This window comes from Amphiura filiformis, chromosome 16 (assembly GCF_039555335.1).
Source record: "Amphiura filiformis chromosome 16, Afil_fr2py, whole genome shotgun sequence".
NCBI classification, from domain to species: Eukaryota; Metazoa; Echinodermata; class Ophiuroidea; order Amphilepidida; family Amphiuridae; genus Amphiura; species Amphiura filiformis.
In genome coordinates this window covers 14,781,480-14,799,934 of record NC_092643.1, presented here as the reverse complement: position 1 = coordinate 14,799,934, position 18,455 = coordinate 14,781,480, and the positions used below count along the sequence as shown (strand labels likewise).

Sequence of the window (18,455 nt, the reverse complement as noted above, 5' to 3'; positions counted from 1 at the left end):
AACACGCTGAGTTCAACCACCTCGGATTCAGAATAGCGCTATTGATTGCCACTATAAACAGCCGAGATAACGGATAAGTCACATTCCATTCTAATCCCATATGCGTATAATGATACCGTATAAATACCGTACACCACTATAAACACGCTCAAAGAGATAATCTCTTTCTTCCATGATCCATGCAATCTCAAAATCAATCGATTGAGATGACTAGCGTACTCGTCCCAGTTACATAACAGATGCGGTTAAATGATGGGCGGGGTTACCAACCATATTTGGAGTTATTACGTTGTCATTAACTGGGTTGGTTCAGGTCACTGCTTATGGTAATTCGATTGCGCTGCTGGGGGTAGAGCACCAATCTATAAGGACCAACGCCTGACGGCGTTGATTATTAGTGCTAAATATTGCGTTGGTTCTGTATGGACTATCGCCAGAGTACTTGGCTGGTATTGTGCAGTACCAGGGGAGTACCAGTGTAGTACCAGTGCAGTTCCACTGCTGATTGGTCCTGTGCAGTAGCAGCATTGGTACTGTGCAGGTTCTACTCTGGGTGTACCAGCCCTGGGTGTACCAGTCATATATCTTGGCGATGGTGTACCTGTGCAGGCGGCCACAATAGGAATCTTATAGTGTAGCTACAAGTACCGTACGGACGTACTCCTCCAACATTAACAAAATGTGACATTAATCCTTATTAGGTTGTTTTCGGTCTTATAACTTGAAGGGTAGGCCTATGTTATCACACCCATTGTCCCCCACAAATGTGATGTGATCAAGCAAAATCAGTCGGAAGTTGGATATTTTGATTATCAGATATAGCCAAACAAAGATAATAATTTTATTTCTTTGTTGCATATTGTTTTTGAAAACACTTCAACTGTTTATATCTTTGGAACTAAATGTTCAATTTCAACGGGGTTTCTGCAAAATGTAGCTTTGTAAATGCTATATAGAATCATGTAAAAAAAATAAGATTAAATTTCCCCGACTTCAGACTGATTTTGCTTTATCACACCATAAATATGCTAAAATCTGTTTCTTGATGGATGATTTTCTGATTGAGCGAACCACTAACAGTGTCTTTAAAATTTCCTAACAAACTATAATAAACATCTCAAAAAAAGTAACTAACCCCCCTTAAATAATGATCATTATTCAAAAACGGGTGATTGTATTACAAATCAGTAAAATGCGTTGGAAGCAGAATTTATTTCTGCACATTTTGACACCTCATTTGCAGCAATTTACTAAATATTGACGTCACAGCGTACATTTAAATCAACGTAACCCAAGATTGGAAAGTTGCAGTAAATTGTATTGATTTTGTATTCAGTGTAATGAAAGGAAATCTGTGTAATGATATCTGAGTGTTTTTGTATTGTAAACATTTGCATGTAAATGCAACTTTCAAATCGGGACCTCACTACATTAAATTGACTGGTGTTTTATTGTTTTCTGGGCTATCGTATCAAATGAGGTGTCAAAATGCGCAGCAATAAATTCTGCTTCTAACCCATTTTACAGATTTCTAATACAATAGCCCCTTTTTGAATAATGGCCATTATTTAAGGGGAGTTAGTTACTTTTTTTGAGATGTTTATAATAATAATACACACTTATCACTGCTCATAGAGCGTGTTACAAACCAAACAGTTTCTTAATGCGCTTTGCAAACAGTAAAAACTTAGCTACAAGATTTAAAACCAATTTTAAAGCCCTAGATCAAGACAAGATAAAATCTGGCAAGATTATTTACAACATAAAGTATTAAGAGAAAAAACGAACTTTAAATCACAACTACCACCAAGTATGCTTTCGCAGTGTTGCATGGAAGAAATGGCAGAAACAACGCAAACGCTACGCCGCAAAACACCCGGAGACACCAGAAAACACGCCTAGTAGTTGAAGGAATTATTGAATAATGATGAAATCAATTAAATAAAGCAATAAAAACAACAATATTTCCCGTGTGTAGAGAAAACCGATGTTGTAAAAAAGACAGAATGATAAAACACAAATAGCTCTAGCCACCACGTCAGCACGTCAAGCAAAGAAACAAATCAACCACAAATTATAGGCTGGTTGATAAGTATTATAATTAAAAGTATGGCTGTAGACCTACGTGTTCTCATTTGTAACTATCTTCAATATTTTCATACCTCTCGCTTCCCTACAGTAACCCTTTAAAATACCTCAATGAGTTTGGAATAATTATTTTCTTAAAAAATAGATTTATTGTAAAACCATTTTTATATAACAAAAGGTGCTTATTTTTATATAAATATAAAAACTATATACCAAAATGAAAATACTAGCAAACTAAACCATATTTTACATGATTACATCACCTTCTTTCATAATACCCTCATTGTCTTAATTTTACATTTTCTCGAAAAATAACTATACACTGGTAACAAAAGTTATGTTTATTATAGGGGCAACGAACCCAATTACTTCACTAAAATGTCATTTTTCTCAAAAAATAACTACACACTAGTAACCAAAGTTATTATTATAGGGGCGAGGAATCCAATTACTTCACTGAAATTTCAGTGATTCAAGACAAGTGGTTCATTATATATGTTAAGAAATGAGGTACATTCTTATCTTATCATAAATAACGTACCTCTTGTCTTGAGTCACTGAAATTCCAGTGTAGCTGGATTCCTTGCACCTATAATATACATAACTTCTGTTTAATATGACTGTGTTTGAGAAAATGCACAAATAGTCACAAATTTATCAAGGGGTGTAGTACTACATTAAAGTATTAAATCAAATTATCTGTTAAACGCATACGAAATAGGCGACGAAATAAAAACAAAACCTGTACGCATGCTACGGGCCCGACTAACACGGCCAGTTTTGTGTCGTTTTGGGGATTTTAGTTTTAACTGTAAATGAAATTAAAATTAACCGAACAAATTTTGTCAAGCTTTCCCGGGCAAGCTTTCTGTGATTAGGGTCATTTGGCAATGTTTAGCCTTTTTCAGAAAGAAAAATCCCGACCAACAGCCTTACTTGCCAGTCCGTTCGCCTGTAGAACAGGGTTTTTCGTTGCCTTTTGCATAGAGCAAAATAGAGATTTCGTCAACACATAACGCTCCTGGAGTGTTAGGGTACGGCGCGCCTTGGATGGTTTGTATGTTTTTAAACGGTCGCTCCGTGTGGAGACATACTCATGATACTTGCGACCTAATGGGACCAGGATCACACAAAATGCTCAAGCCAGGCCGGCTAAAAAAGTCTATTAAACAATCAATCAACTAATCAATATAAGTACGGTATGCTGGCCGATATGGAAAAAATAGGAAGTGAAAACAGATGATAATATAAGAAAAAGAAGCCGCCACTCCCAACATTCAAGTGAATAATTTAATGTCAGCCTTTGCATGTCCCTCATGGTACACCGTACTATACTCATTGTTACTCTCTTGCCATTTTCCTCGGAAAGGAAGAATAACAATAAGGCTTTAATCCAATCTCAACTGCCACTGAGGCTTCGGTAAAGGTTATCGCTCCAGGACTCGGTTGGGGTTGGGGTTAGGGTTAGGCTTTGTCCAGGTGGTTTGTCATGTTTGTGTTGCCGATATCTCAATTTTGCGCATTACAAATGCCCGGTCTGGGAACTCGGACCCTAGGGTCTACGGTAAGAGCCAAGCATGCCCAGGTAGCTCTAGGCCTACTGGTCGTCCAGAACTGGTAGCCCTGAGTAAGGCTTACACTTAATTATTGGCGGTACCTGCTGATGTGTTCCCGGCGGTGGTAAGCAACATTTTACTAACGGTGTTTCACACATGTAGTATGTAGTGTAACTAGCGCTGTTACAATTCAGGTCATTCCAGGATGGGTTGGGAAAGCAGTTCTGAGTCCACAAGTGAGCGCAGTTACCGGTATTGTCGGGTTGATAATATGGTGTTCCCCCCGATGACAGACAGTATCCCCAACCGGTCTGCGGTGGATTAGGTAGGGTCCCATCAGTCCATGTCCAAGTTCCGGATACCTTAGTTGCTCCTATCCACAGTGCATTGCCTGGGTGAACGTTAATGGTTGCTGAAAGATGGTAAATTTTAGAGTTAAGATGTGTTAATGCAATGCGTGTTTGCCTAAAAGGAGTATTTCGTGATCAGCATCCTCTTTTTATGACATTTTTCAGTCAGTTGATTCCGATTTTGCATTTCGTCAGCCTGCTACGCTAATTGCCAAAGTAATTTTTTGTAATTTTAAAGTACAAAATATGGTTTAAGCCAGGCCCGTAGCCAAGGGCTGCACCCCCCCCCCCATGCCAAATGCCCAAAAGTCTCGTTTTTGATCCAAAAAGTCCCATTTGCGAGCGTCGCGAGCGAAAAAATTACAAGTTTTTTATGCCTTTTTGGTCCAAAAATGTCCAAATCCGCCCCCAGTCCAAAAAGGTCCACATTTTTTTTAAGTCCACTTTTTCAAAATCAGCACCCCCACCAAAACAAATCCTGGCTACGGGCCACAGTGTCATCGCCCCGATATCTTCATGGCAGAAATCGCCATGGTAGGTTGAATCCACAGCCACGCATGGCCATTTTGTTCCGTCCTTTGAGACGCATAATGAGCCGAGGGGCATCCCGACTAAGGCTACTGACAATAGCTCGGTAATTGACTTCTCTGTATGTAAGTGAGCTTGTATACGCCATGTGAGGGGGTGCTCACACTACGCTGTGTGTGACCTCTGTGTTAAGTGTTAAGTGATAAATTTAATCAAAAAGAACAACCCTAAAACTTTGAAAAGTATGTATCCTGGGGTACTTAATTGTGTAGAGTTCAAATCTGGTTTCAGAAAACTTGTAACTCCTTTACTTTAAAAGATATAGGGCCCTCAAAATGCAACTTTGTCCATCCAGGACCAACTTCGGGGGGTCAGAACTCCAAAAGTAAAAATAATTTTTTGTCCATTTTTTTGCCAGTCGGAACCCTTTGGTAGGACATTACTCTTATCTAATATTGAGTCAATTAGAATAATTTTAGCTGAGATACTACCCATGCAAAACTCCAATAGTACATTTTTTGTACATTTTGACCCCCCTGAAAACCAATGTCAGACAATTTGCCCCACCATCAAACTGATTTGAACTCTACACAATTAAGTACCCCAGGATACATACTTTTCAAAGTTGTAGGGGGTTCCCTTTATACATTTATGGACCTCCAAACATCGTCTTTCGCGTTGCGACACATTTTTTACTCTGATTCCCTAAATTTCAAATTGATGCCACGGGAAAACAAAATAGCGTATGAAGCTCAAATTTTCAGGATTTTACTTTCTCATCAATATCTACCACCACACAGAAAAATAAAAAAATTGAAGAGGTACTGCGGTGCACATCCCAGGAGTTGACATGGAATGGCTCTGCAGCTTTTTTTTGGCCAAAAATTTGATCAATGGCTGTATTTCTCAGTGAAGATTATAAAAGATAACAGGAAAACCCCGTTCACTTGATGCATAACCAATCAGCCTATGTTCCAAACTTTAAAACAAGAAAATTGATCAAGCCGTTTTTGGATTATACCAAAAATTCTTAGGGGGAGGGGACTTATTTTTTTGGAACCATTTACAAAATAATGAAAGGGAACAATCCGAAATAATTAGAGTGATTACGTAACTGATGCATGCTTGAACCACATTTTGTTCTTTGTTCTTAAAATTACAAAAAATGACTATCAGCAATCATGGCAATTAGCGTAGCAGGCTGACGATTTGCGCGATTACACTGCTCCACAGGCCAGTGTTGTAATTTCACTGTAATTCAAATTTGACGATATTTTTGCTAAACGAATTATCTGCAGAAATTTCTTGTACATAAAAATTATGTAGAGATTTCATTTCGATTTGGATTTGGAAGATACCTTCTCTTAAATAACAGTATTGCGAACCACCAGCATACATAACTCGATGTAGAGAGTCTTTCCTATTCAGAGGAAATATTGCAATTACACACCTTATTGCTTTTTAACAATAACTATTGACACTAGCACATATCAGAGAAGATGTAAGAAAAGGAGGGAGAACAGAATTATATCCTTGAGATAATCCCGTAGGCAATGGTAGGTAATCCTGTTGCACCTATTCATGGTCCTTTATTCTCAAGTGGTGGGTTAACCAACACTTAACAATGAGAGGACATTCCTGAACCTCAGTTGGGGATGATTTGAAGTGACCGCCAATTATGACCATTTGATATTTAATACCAGCAATGTGAAAAAAAAGAAGAAATAATGTAGTGCCAAAATAATGTACCCTTTTACGGAAGGAGCAAAGTTTAACAAGTTATAACTCCGCTTCTGCAGTACGAATGTCAGCGGCGAATGTCAGGTTATTATTTCCAAGTCTTTAAAAAAGATTGCAGGCAGAGGTGGGAATCGATCTCGGTACCTCCCGGTTAAACAGCACTTTGAAAGACCACTAAGCCAACTAAATATCTGTTGTGAGATGTGTGACATTAATCTTTGATATTGCTTAATGGAACAAATCGCGGAATTAAATCAGTAATAAAAGAAGTAGATTCTTATATAGCGGTCAAATTGGATAAAAGGGGAAATATTTGTCCCTGCTCTAAAGAAAATATAGGTTAGAAAATTATCAAATAAATTTAAATTAAAAATTGAGATTTTATATTTCTTTCTTTCACGAGGCGGCATTATCACAGACAAACACTGTATAAGCTAAAAACTCGACCCTCATCACTAGATGCTGTCATAGCTCAATGGTAGCGTATGAGACTGCTGATATCAATATCGTTGGTTCGAGTCCTCCTGCCAGCAATGGTATATTTATGATTTTAATGCTACGCTAAAATTTGTTCAATTTTTTTCGTTTATTTATTTATTTATTTATTTATTTATTACACGTATATCAATACAGTATGTATTGGACTCGCTACACTGTGTTTCACGTTGCTAAACGATCATCAGGCGAATGACTACAAACTACGGAGGTTTTTTCTTCTTCCTGGCAGTGTTGCCATGTCGACATTTGCTTATGAATTCAGTCCGTTTGTTTAACGATCTGTTTGGATCGGCTTTTTATTATTAAGGATTGCCAATTTCTCTTCGAGGCATAGATTGCACATACCCGTTTTGCGCCTAAAAGTATTTGATTTGAGGATGGTTTCCCAGGATATATCATATTTAACATTATTGTCTTTCAGACTCCAAATGTGTTTAGATAATTCGGTTTCGTTCTTGTATTTTTTGTGGGTAAACGACTTAACATGGTTATTATACCTTTCCTTGAATTTGCCACCAGCAAGGCCTACATAGGTTTTACAACCCTTACTGGAGCTGACGTTAGCTTGATACACTACTGCTTCTGACAAGCATTTCCCTTTTAAGGGCAATTTCCTTTATATTTGCGAGTACAGTTGCACTGTTTCTTGGGGGTTTCTTCATTTTGCGTTTTATTTTTGAGTTTTGCGCTTTGATAATTGCACCAACATTTTCATGCAGCTATAGCTTATTTTTACGCTGTTGCGGTTGAAAATTCTGTTCAGTTTGGACCCCTTGGGGAAATGCTTGTCTACAAGCTTTAAGAATTTCTGACCAATATTCGTTTTTACACTTCTACTATACGGAGGATTATACCAAGTGGGTTTTCTTTTTCTGTTACGAGATTTTCTACCACTGGTTGCATTGTTCTTTTGGTATTTGATTTTTTCCTCATACCCTGTGGATGCTAGAGCTTTGTTGTAGATTTCTGCGTTACGATTGAAGACTTCTTCGTTGGATGAAAGTTCTGAGATTCTACGCCCGATAGCAGCTGGAATGTTTTTGGTTATGTTCGGAGGATGGTCTGAGTTGGCATGCACATATACAGGAGTGTTGTTGGGCTTTCTGTAAGGTTTATGTATTCCTGTACGAAGGTCTAAGTTCGCGTCCAGGAAGTTGATTGAGCTTGCTACTGCCTCAACCGTGATTTGCAAGCCTGCTGATCTTGGAAGATATGAAAAGGGCCATAGGCGTAGATCCCGGGGGGATGGGGGCATTTATCCCCCCCAATATTTTGTCAGGGGGGGCTGGTCCATACAATCATCCCCCCAATGTTGACGCCTGATAATGGGTTTCTGACCAAATTAACCTCATATTTGCCCATTTTAGCCCCAAATGTGCAAATTTTCGCGCGCTTCGCGCGCATTTATTCCACTTTTACACCATTTTTCTTCAGTTTAGCTTCAAAATAGCAAAATTTTTCGCGCGCTTCGCGCGCATTTGTACAATAAGCTTATTCTGTCGCCAAAAGGTGCTGCATTGACTATATTTTAAGATTTTTTTCCAACTCCATCCCCCCCAATGTTAAAAAGAAATCTACGCCACTGAAAAGGACCCAAAATAGGAATATCGACCTGGTTCTTATCAGCCGTGTCGTGGGGAAACCCGGGAAATTATATAATTATATTCTTTACTTCTGATCTTAAGTAACATACACTAATAATTTCATGGTTCAGCAAAAATCAAACGAACAATTACATTTAATGCCCTTATTTGTCTTCTATCTCGGTAACTTTACATAACAGATAGTATAAACTGGTTTTTTTTTTCTGAATCATTTAAGTTTTTGACTTGACGAATAAATTTGCGTCAACGTGTTAATTGAGGCGACGCGTATGTAGGGCTGTTAAGACCCCCCTTTTCAACGTCGCTGTCACCAAAGACCCCCTTTTTTCCATTTGATCTGTCACCCAAAGACCCTCATTTTTGGTAGACAGCGTGAATGAATGAATGAGTGAATGAGTGAATGAATGAATGAATGAATGAATGAATGAATGAATGAATGAATTAATTAATGAATTAATGTCATCCGAGGTTAAGGTCATCAGACAGAGGTCAACCGAGGTCAAAGGTCATATGGTCAATTTGAACAGCAACTTTCATTTATCACTGATTTTGAAGAGAAAAAAAAGAAATTTGAAAGCATTTAAAAATAGAAATTCAATGTTCGAGGTTTCTGTGGCACTGTTCCGGCTCTCACACAAAGTTTTTATCTAAGAAAAGGTCCCCCAATGACCCCATATTTTGTACATTTTGCTCTCACCGAATGCCAAAAATCATGCTCTCACCCAATGACCCCATATTTTTAACATTTTGCTCTCACCGAATGCCCCTTACTGCGAAAGTGTCAGCCCTACACCTATATCCATTTCATATTGAAATGCCCTTCCCCCCGTTCCCGGGGGAGGGGGGGGGGTAACTTACGATCAGAGGGTCCAACTCCCTCAGATTGCCAATGTGCGAACACCCAATCTCCTTCACTTTGGGAGTTTAACGACACCAAATGACCACCTTTGTCAATACATTTCTGCTCAGCTACGTTTCCGGTTACTCGTTCTTTGAAATACTTGTAGCAGTTACCAGTAACCCCAATTATCCATCCAGGTGGACAGTAGTCATAGCAACACCCGGGGTCGGGGATCGGGAATGGGAGTGGAATCGATGGTTGCTCTCTCTGCGCTTTGATAGAGTCTGCGAAGCCGACGACTAGGACAAGGAGAATGAGCTTCATCGCGGCCATTGTGAGAATAAGAAGGCCTATTCGGCTGCAAATTAAAAAAAAATAAAATAAAAGTTAATTGACCATGCAAATTAAATTTATAGGCCTAATAGCTGATATTATTTTATGATTGTAAACCAAAAGAATAATGTGATGCGATCAAGCAAATCAGTCGGAACTCGGAAATATTGATTTTGAGAAATAGCCAAACAAAGAATATATTTCCTTTTGTACTTTGGAACTGGTTGGTCAATCTCAATGGGGTTTTCATTACAAAATGCAGCATTGTAAATGTTTGTTACTATCCTATAACTGAAAATTTAATATTTCCGAGTTCCGAATGATTTTGCTTCATCGCATCACAAATATAGATTAGATATATCTAATAATAAATACACGTTAAACTGAAGCTCATTGCTTATCAGTGCAGCAGCGCATCTTGAAGTTGCGTAGTTCGTAAAACAGAGTTTAAAACAGGAAACAAAAACAAATTAAAAAACAAAATGAACAAAAAAATGAGAATGTCCCTTTACGACCCACAGCGTCATCATCCCTATATCTTCGTGTCAAAAATTGCCGTGATATAGTACGGCGAATCCTCTCGTTTTTCAATAGCTACGCATGGCGATTTTGTTCGAGATAGGCCGAGCGACTCAGGCTAAGCATAGTACGACTATCATATGAGATACCATCAAGTTCTATTCTACACATTATTACGATTTGCGCATGCTCTAGTATCCCATAATGGTGTTGCTATTACAAGGAAATTCGATTTGTTTTGAGGTAAAACCAAGGTTTTGTTTTAAATACACTAACTTGAAATTAAATACACTAATTAGCGGCCATCACTGTTTGCTCTGGATACATTTTTACTGCATTTTTGGCGTAACGATTTTTAAATCGAAAGTTAAAATTGTGATATATTTAATTTTGAGAATTACAATTATATAAAGGAACACATTTATGATCCAGGTGCGTGTATAATAGAAAATTCGATCACACGTGTATATCACAATGCATATGTAAACTTTCTTTATCTGTGTCAACAATAGAATATTGATCACCAACGGAGTATGAAGCTTTATGAAAAACAATATCTATAATATAGCGTGTTGACACTGTGCGACCAAAACGTGACGGAGTACCGTACTCCAAATTAAGACCAAAACATCATTCTCGTCCCCGTCTGCCTCAACTTGGGGGTGTCGCATCCTTTTTGTCAAGAAAGAACCCATCAGAATATTTTTATTCATGCTCAAAGCTGACTGAGGCATCGTATCACCTCTAATATAATACATGTTTACATCTCCACCAAAAAGGGTCCAACAGAATAGGCCTACGCTAGCTGAATCGCTCAGTGTGTTTGAAAATTGAACGTAGGCCTATACAGCCTGTCTCAAAACAAATTGTGCAAGTGAAATTTGGCAATTAGAAAATACCTTTGTGACATGATGCTTACATCAAAGTCAAGAGCGCAGTCTTAGCTTTCAAATGCCGTTTGTTGTGTTCAATTTGCTTGTTTTAATCTCAAGATATGTTTAGAAAGGCTAAAATCACAATCACTAGGGCTGTACGTGTAAATCAATGATAGCATCAAGTTTATCAAGAGTTCCTTCGTAAAATCAACATAATGCATCGATTACACAACAATACAAAATAATTGCTTTTACTGTTTTATCATGATACAGGTATAATGATTCTCTTTTCCCACTTAAAACAGATTAAAAATATAAATAGATACATCACGGAGCCCCCTGTCATCGGTCCCGCATGGTCCATGATCGACTGTAAGAGCCCAATACGTAACAAAAGTCCACTACGTAACAATTTGATACGTATTGGGTTCAACCGCTTCTACCTAGAACAAAAAGTGGCAAAAAATAAATCATCCCGCCCAATACGTAACAAAACTAAAATTTAATTAAAATTACTTTATTCATACTCCCTCACTCTGTAATGGTTTTGTTACGTATTGGGCTCTATCGATTTTTTTGTTACGTATTGGGCTCCGGTTGTTTTTCAAGCAAATTATGGATACTATGTGCATGTGTTTTTATAGAAGTACTTTATATTGACCCAGTAACTCATTTTGAGTCTTTCTAGAATAAAATATTTCACAGTGTTTTATCTCTAGACTTGGAATTTATTTGTATTTGGCTTAGAATAAGGGTGGTTCATGTTAAAGCCATAATGAGTTTGGTCAATTTCTTTCAAACTTGATTTTTTGGAATATTTGTAATGTTTACACATGACCCAACTTCCACATGGTTAGATTCAGCCCAATTCATTGTGTTTTAGGACAACGGAGCAAGTTTGAATTAAAGTCATAATTATGTCTTTAAACCCTCCATAGAACACAACACAGTCAACAGTTACGCGGTTAAGATAGTTAGTGGGTTTTTACCTCATTAATTTGGTTTAAATTGACCAGAAAATTTTCCTGACAGTTGTTACTAATGATATTTTATAATATTTGGCAAAGGATTACTAACTTAAAATTTGACCTAAATCGTATATTCAGGATTTAAGCGTTGGAATCTACACTCACGTATCAGTATGCCGACCGGAAACTTTTGTCGCAAAATATTGCACATTTTCATCAACAAAAAAAAAGTATCCATTTATACTAGGCCTACCACTCATTGACAATCAATTTACGAGAGAATGCAATGCAAAGCAAAGTAAAAATAAAAATAATAATGGTAATAAAAAAAAAGAAATAAGATGAGATGTGATGAGATAGTTAATAAAGAAGAATAATAAAAAGAAGAACGAGGAAAAAATGCATGCAAAATGAAAATTGGACAAGATAATTGGAGTATAGACTTCCACGTATACAAAATGATTCGAACGCTGTTTAAGGGCTGGGGTATGAACGTTTGGACAGTATTTATTTTGGGACATTAGAGCACATCAGACATATCGAATTGCATTCTGAATACGAAGAATGTCATTCTGATATCAAATAATTTTGATTTTTTGAAATTCGCAATTTAATACACATTTTATGGCAAATCATTAAAAATTGATATTTTGATATTTAACAGTACTTGAAGTAAACTTTATAAATCTGATGATTTATACTTAAAGTGTATGTAGGTGGGATGAAAAGCCGACGATCAATTGAAAATTTTGACCTTTCGTATTGAAGATATGGATTTTTTCCCCAAAACACCCAAAAAATTAGGTCTTTTGGGAAAAAATCCATATCTTCAATATGAAAGGTCAAAATTTTCAATTGACCGTCGGCTTTTCCTCCTGCTACATACACTTTAAGAATATGTCATTAGATTTATATAATTTACTTCGAGAACTGTTATATATCAAACATTTGAAAAATATCAAATTTTTATAATTTGTCATAAAATTTGTATTATATTGTGATTTTCAAAAATGAAAATTATTTGATATCAGAAAGACATGCTTCGTATTCAGAATGCAATTCGATAGGTCTGAGGTGCTCTCATGTCCCACAAAAATACTGTCGAAACGCAATAAACGCTCATTTTAGATCCCTTAATATAAAACAATATTATATAAATATGATCTGGAAAAAATGTAGGCTACATAAAAGATAAACAAATTTAGTACTTACTATGCTAGCTATATTACGTCAGTTGTGGAGTGCTCGTAAATTGTGATTTCGACTTCTGCTTCCAGCTGCATCCCAGACTAGACTTAAAGAGAAATCGAAGGGCAAACGCTTATATGGAGATTCCAACAGGATCTACTAAACCTTGATAAACACAACAAAAAAGTTACTAGGACAATAAGCTATTGTCACGGATTTATAACAACAGGTAGAGGTGGGCCACCACAAATATTTGACGCTACAACAAGTCATTATCATCATGATTTACGTCATCAAAGAATTAGTGCCAACCCACACATTTTTTTATATTTTTTTGGCAATGAGGCAAATAATTGGTCCCTGGAGGCTGGAAGATGCATTCCCGGGGTAGCCCTACAACATGGCCATTGAATTTAGGTTGTTGGTTTTGTATAGATGGACAGTATAATATCATTGTCTTCCAAAACGGTTCCAAAATGATTTTACCGGGATAACTGTGCGCGTGAAAAATTTACATTATTTTAGGTATAAAGTGTAGGACTACGAAGTCCGAATTTTGACCAACGAAAAGCACCGCATGCACAGTAGGGCCCTATAACCCATTTCCTTTTGGAAGGTACAAGCGCATTACCCGGGATGGTATATTATAATAGGTGCCTCCCCTTGTAGCGCAAGAACCTGAGAGATCCCAGGATCCGGACCTGGGAATGACAACACTGATTTATTTTTGAATGATGACATAATCGCTCATATTGGTATGACCATTTCTTTCTTTCTTTCTTTCTTTCTTTCTTTTTCTTTCTTTCTTTCTTTCTTTCTTTCTTTCTTTCTTTCTTTCTTTCTTTCTTTCTTTCTTTCTTTCTTTCTTTCTTTCTTTCTTTCTTTCTTTCTTTCTTTCTTTCTTTCTTTCTTTCTTTCTTTCTTTCTTTCTTTCTTTCTTTCTTTTCTTTCTTTCTTTCTTTCTTTCTTTCTTTCTTTCTTTCTTTCTTTCTTTCTTTCTTTCTTTTCTTTCTTTCTTTCTTTCTTTCTTTCTTTTTTCACTTGTTATTTATACCTTCCTGAACTCACGTTTCTCACGTAAATCAGGAAAGTACCAAAGACATTGACATGTTTGATACTGTATTATGCTTGTCCCTATATTCACCCGGGTTGGTTCAATTCATAACAAAAGATGTTATGCATGCGGTATGCGTAATAAATTGGTTTATAATGGTGATATGAATCATCATTGGTACAAGTAAAGGTTGTGAGACCCCAACTGAGCCTTGAATCCCCGGTGTTCTGATCCATCCGATAATTACAGGGCCCTGGATAATTACTATTACAGAATAATAGCCCTCTAGAGTGTATGCACCAACGCACTGAAGGGTATATTGTTCTATTGTGTCCGATTTCAGCGCTGACATATTGGAAAATGTTGCCAATCAATATTCATGAAGTCGTGCAATCGACACCTACAGCTGTTCAATTGGGCGACTTTATTGTTAGGTGCTTTTATTCATACATTGGGCGTATCGAGCTGCATCGGTTGGTCCTCAATTATATTTAATATAAACACAGCCAAAAAAGAAAGTCTCCAGTAGTTCCATTCCCATTTAATCAGATTCTGATGAGTTTATGGCAAAATAATTTATATAATAATTTTCTATACACTCTCCTTCGAAGATTGATACCAAATTTGATATCAAAAGTTTAATCATCGTGAGCATAGAAACATTTGTTTGGAAATTCGTGCAATTTTAAAAATGACGCATAGGGAATTGTATCACGTAGCAGAGCTAGCGTGAGTGCCAAGAATTACGTCGCCTGAATAGGCCGGCAGGTTAAAGGTTTGCCCATGCATGTCAAAATGCAAATCAAATACCCCGCTCTTTCAATTGTGCGCAGGCAAGGGTACAATGATTCCTGTACGGGCATGCTTCAGGCCACATAATAAGCTGATACCATGCATTGATTTTTGCGTGGTCAATTCGTAATTTGTCATTTTAAAATTGCACGAATTTCCAAACAACGGCTCCTTTGCTCATGATGATTAAACTTTTGATATCAAATTTGGTATCAATCTTCGCAGGAAAGTGTATAGAAAATTATTATATAAATTATTTTGCCATAAACTCATCCGAATCTGATTAAATGGTGATGGAACTACTGGAGACTTTCTTTTTTGGCTGTGTTTAGTATTATAGGCCTACAAGTATTATTTGCTTTGCTTTATTGATTGATTCAGAAATAGTATGGCTATATGCTTCTCGAGTTATTAGCAAATATATCACATTTGAGGTCCAGGGTAGACTCGCTTGCCATTCCTATATACGCGGTGCTTATGTAAATTATTATGGTAGGCCTATATATGATAAAACATGATGTGGACCGCGGCTAATATCCTTAAAAATACTACAGTAGGAACGATATCATAATTACTTCAAATCCTTATTTTATGTAGGCCTATTGGCAAACATTGTGTAGATTCTTATATCCGCCACACAGAGCGCACACTTTGCCCACAGATATGTGTTCCAATATCTGTGCTTTGCCTATGCTGCTGAACTGTCCGTAGCGAAATGGTAGAGCAAAGCGTGTTCACTGAGTATAGTCAAATGAGCGCACAAACCAATTTGGGCAATGCAATAGGTTTGTATTGTAGGCGAACCTCTGTTTTGTGTGCATGCGACAACTCAATCACACCCTTGGGTTGGATTACAACAAGGGTACCTCTCGCTTGTGTAGACGTTTTTACGTGACTTTCGTTTCATCACTTATTGACAGTAGCCTGCCTATTATAGCGTTAATACGCTGTCAGGTCAGTTACCGATTTAATGGCGGAAGTCCTTTGTCTCAAACAAAAGGTACCTCTCGATGAATAGCGTTTCGGAAACTCAAATAGGCACAAAGGAACAATAGGCGTTACGTAATCTATTTCCTCTCCTTTCTATATTAGCTCCATGGTATGCACCAAGGAGGTTAGATATAGAAAGGAGAGGAAATAGATTACGTAACGCATATTGTTCCTTTGTGCCTATTAGAGCTATTTCGAGAGGTACCCAAAGGGCCATTAAATCGGTAACTGACCTGACAGCGTATTAACGCTATATAGGCAGGCCACTGTCATTAAGTGATCAAATGAAAGTCACGTGAAAGCGTCTACATGGACGAGAGGTACCTTTTGTTATAATACACACAAGGGTGTGCTCGAGTTGTCGCATACACTAAAAAACACACTTTACCGGCGACATAGAATTATTGACCGCCCATCTTAATTTAGGCGCCTCATTTAAATAAATTCAATAGAGTTGCTGATCGATTACCCGTAACAACGTGTCATTGCTGCCAGGTATATAGGTCTATCCAAGGAGTTTATATAGGAAGGAGAAGAAATAGATTATGTAACGCTTATTGTTCCTTTGTGCCAATTGGAGTTCCCGACACGCTATTCATCGAGAGGTACCTTTTGTTTGAGACAAAGGGCTTCCGCCATTAAATCGGTAACTGACCTGACCAGCGTATTAACGCTATAATAGGCAGGCTACTGTCAATAAGTGATGAAACGAAAGTCACGTAAAAGAGCCTATACGTACGAGAGGTACCTTTTGTTCTAGTCCATCCCAAGGGTGTGCGTGAGTTGTCGCATGCACACAAAACAGAGGTTTACCTACAATACAAACCTATTGCAGCGCCCAAATTGGTTTGGGCGCTCATTTGATTATACTCAGTGAACACGCTTTGCTCTACCATTTCGCTACGGACAGTTCAACAACATAGGCAAAGTGTGCGCTCTGACGTGTGGCGGATATAAGAATCTACACAAGTAAGTTGTCTACGTTGTTTGCCAATAGGTCTACATATAAGGATTTGAAGTAATTATGATATCACTCCTACTGTAGTATTTTTAAGGACATTAGCCGCGGTCCACATCGTGTTTTATTATGTATAGGCCTACCATAGTATTTTACATGAGCATCGCGTATATAGGAGTCTACCCTGCTGATAACGCGAGAAGCATATAGCCATACTATTTCTGAATCAATCAATAAAGCAAAGCAAATCATACTTGTAGGCCTATAATACTATATTAAATATAATTGCGGACCAACCGATACAGCTCGATACGCCCAATGTATGAATAAAAGCACCTAACAATAAAGTCGCCCAATTGAACAGTTGTAGGTGTCGATCGCACGACTTCATTAATATTGATTGGCAACATTTTCCAATATGTCAGCGCTCAAATCGGACACAATAGAACAATAGACTCTTCAGTGCGTTGGGTCTTCGCAGCTATTATGATGTTGTTATCATAGTTATATAGGCCTGTTCAATAAAATCAAATGAATTTCTTAATATCACGAATATCCATTTTAAAAGCCAGGTCCAATTCAGCATCGAAGTGGTTACGTAATTATCTTGGTTACCGGATCACGCTATTTTGATATGCCTTCAAGTGCCATATACTTTGTGTGGTGATTGTTTCGATCGTGGTTCATAACTCAAGCGCGTGATCCCGTTGACATAGTAACATTACGTAACTTCGATACTGAATTGAGGTAGTGAAGGAGGGTCGAGAGGTGAAAAGAGGAGAAGCGGATGGGTGATCGAGATTGTAGGGGAGGGGGGAAGACAAAAAAAAAAAAAAAAAAAAAAAAAAAAAGGAGGGGGGAGAAGGAGAGCGATGCAGTCACAGGGCTCTAAATTACATAGGCGTAGATCGGGGGGGGGGGAGGGGGGGGGGGTAAATCCATTTTAGCGTAAAAAAAGAAAGGAAGAGGGGGAGAAGGAGAGAGAGGTAGATCATTTCGATCAGTGGTTCGTAATAAAGAAAGCGTGATCCAGTTGACCTGGCAACGGCCATATTGTAACGTCACAGTTGTCTTGCAGTTACGTTGGTGCATGTTTATTATGAATTTGATTTGAAAAACCTGTTTTTGGTCAAATTTGTTTCCTTTTTGAGTGAAAAAATACCTACATTTTAGATCTTTTTTGCACATCTTCATTAAGGATTTATTTCATGTTTTTTGTTTTAAATTGCTTAAGAAATATTGAAATTTACATATTCTATGATGTTTTGCATCTTTTTTTTTTATCTTATTAATGTATTTCTTTAAAAATAAAGATTCCACTCAAATGAGTTTGAAAGCTGGAGCATTAAGTTTGTAAAAGGATGCCCAAAAGTGTAGCACACGGTTGCCATGAAATTGCCCACATGCTCTGTATTTTTTTGAATAAAGTAATTGTAAAACGGCATACTTCAAATTTTCATTCCGTGAGAAAACCATCGCAATCGGTGCAAATATGCCATAACTAGATACATCTTACCTTCGTTTCGAAGAAAAAAAATTGTGCCAAAATGGCCGGTTATACTTTCCAATTATT

At 37.4% G+C, this 18,455-nt stretch overlaps 1 protein-coding gene across 1 annotated transcript; it reads right to left on the bottom strand.

Moving 5' to 3' along the window:
- Positions 1-2,713: 2,713 nt before the first annotated feature.
- LOC140135613 (echinoidin-like) lies at positions 2,714-13,278 on the bottom strand. The gene is made up of 3 exons (XM_072157162.1): positions 13,113-13,278; positions 9,223-9,563; positions 2,714-4,056 (listed from the first exon to the last, which is right to left on the bottom strand). Exons 2-3 carry the CDS (start codon positions 9,536-9,538, stop codon positions 3,686-3,688), a joined length of 687 nt encoding a protein of 228 aa, XP_072013263.1. The 5' UTR covers positions 9,539-9,563; positions 13,113-13,278; the 3' UTR covers positions 2,714-3,685.
- Between the last annotated feature and the right edge of the window lie 5,177 nt (positions 13,279-18,455).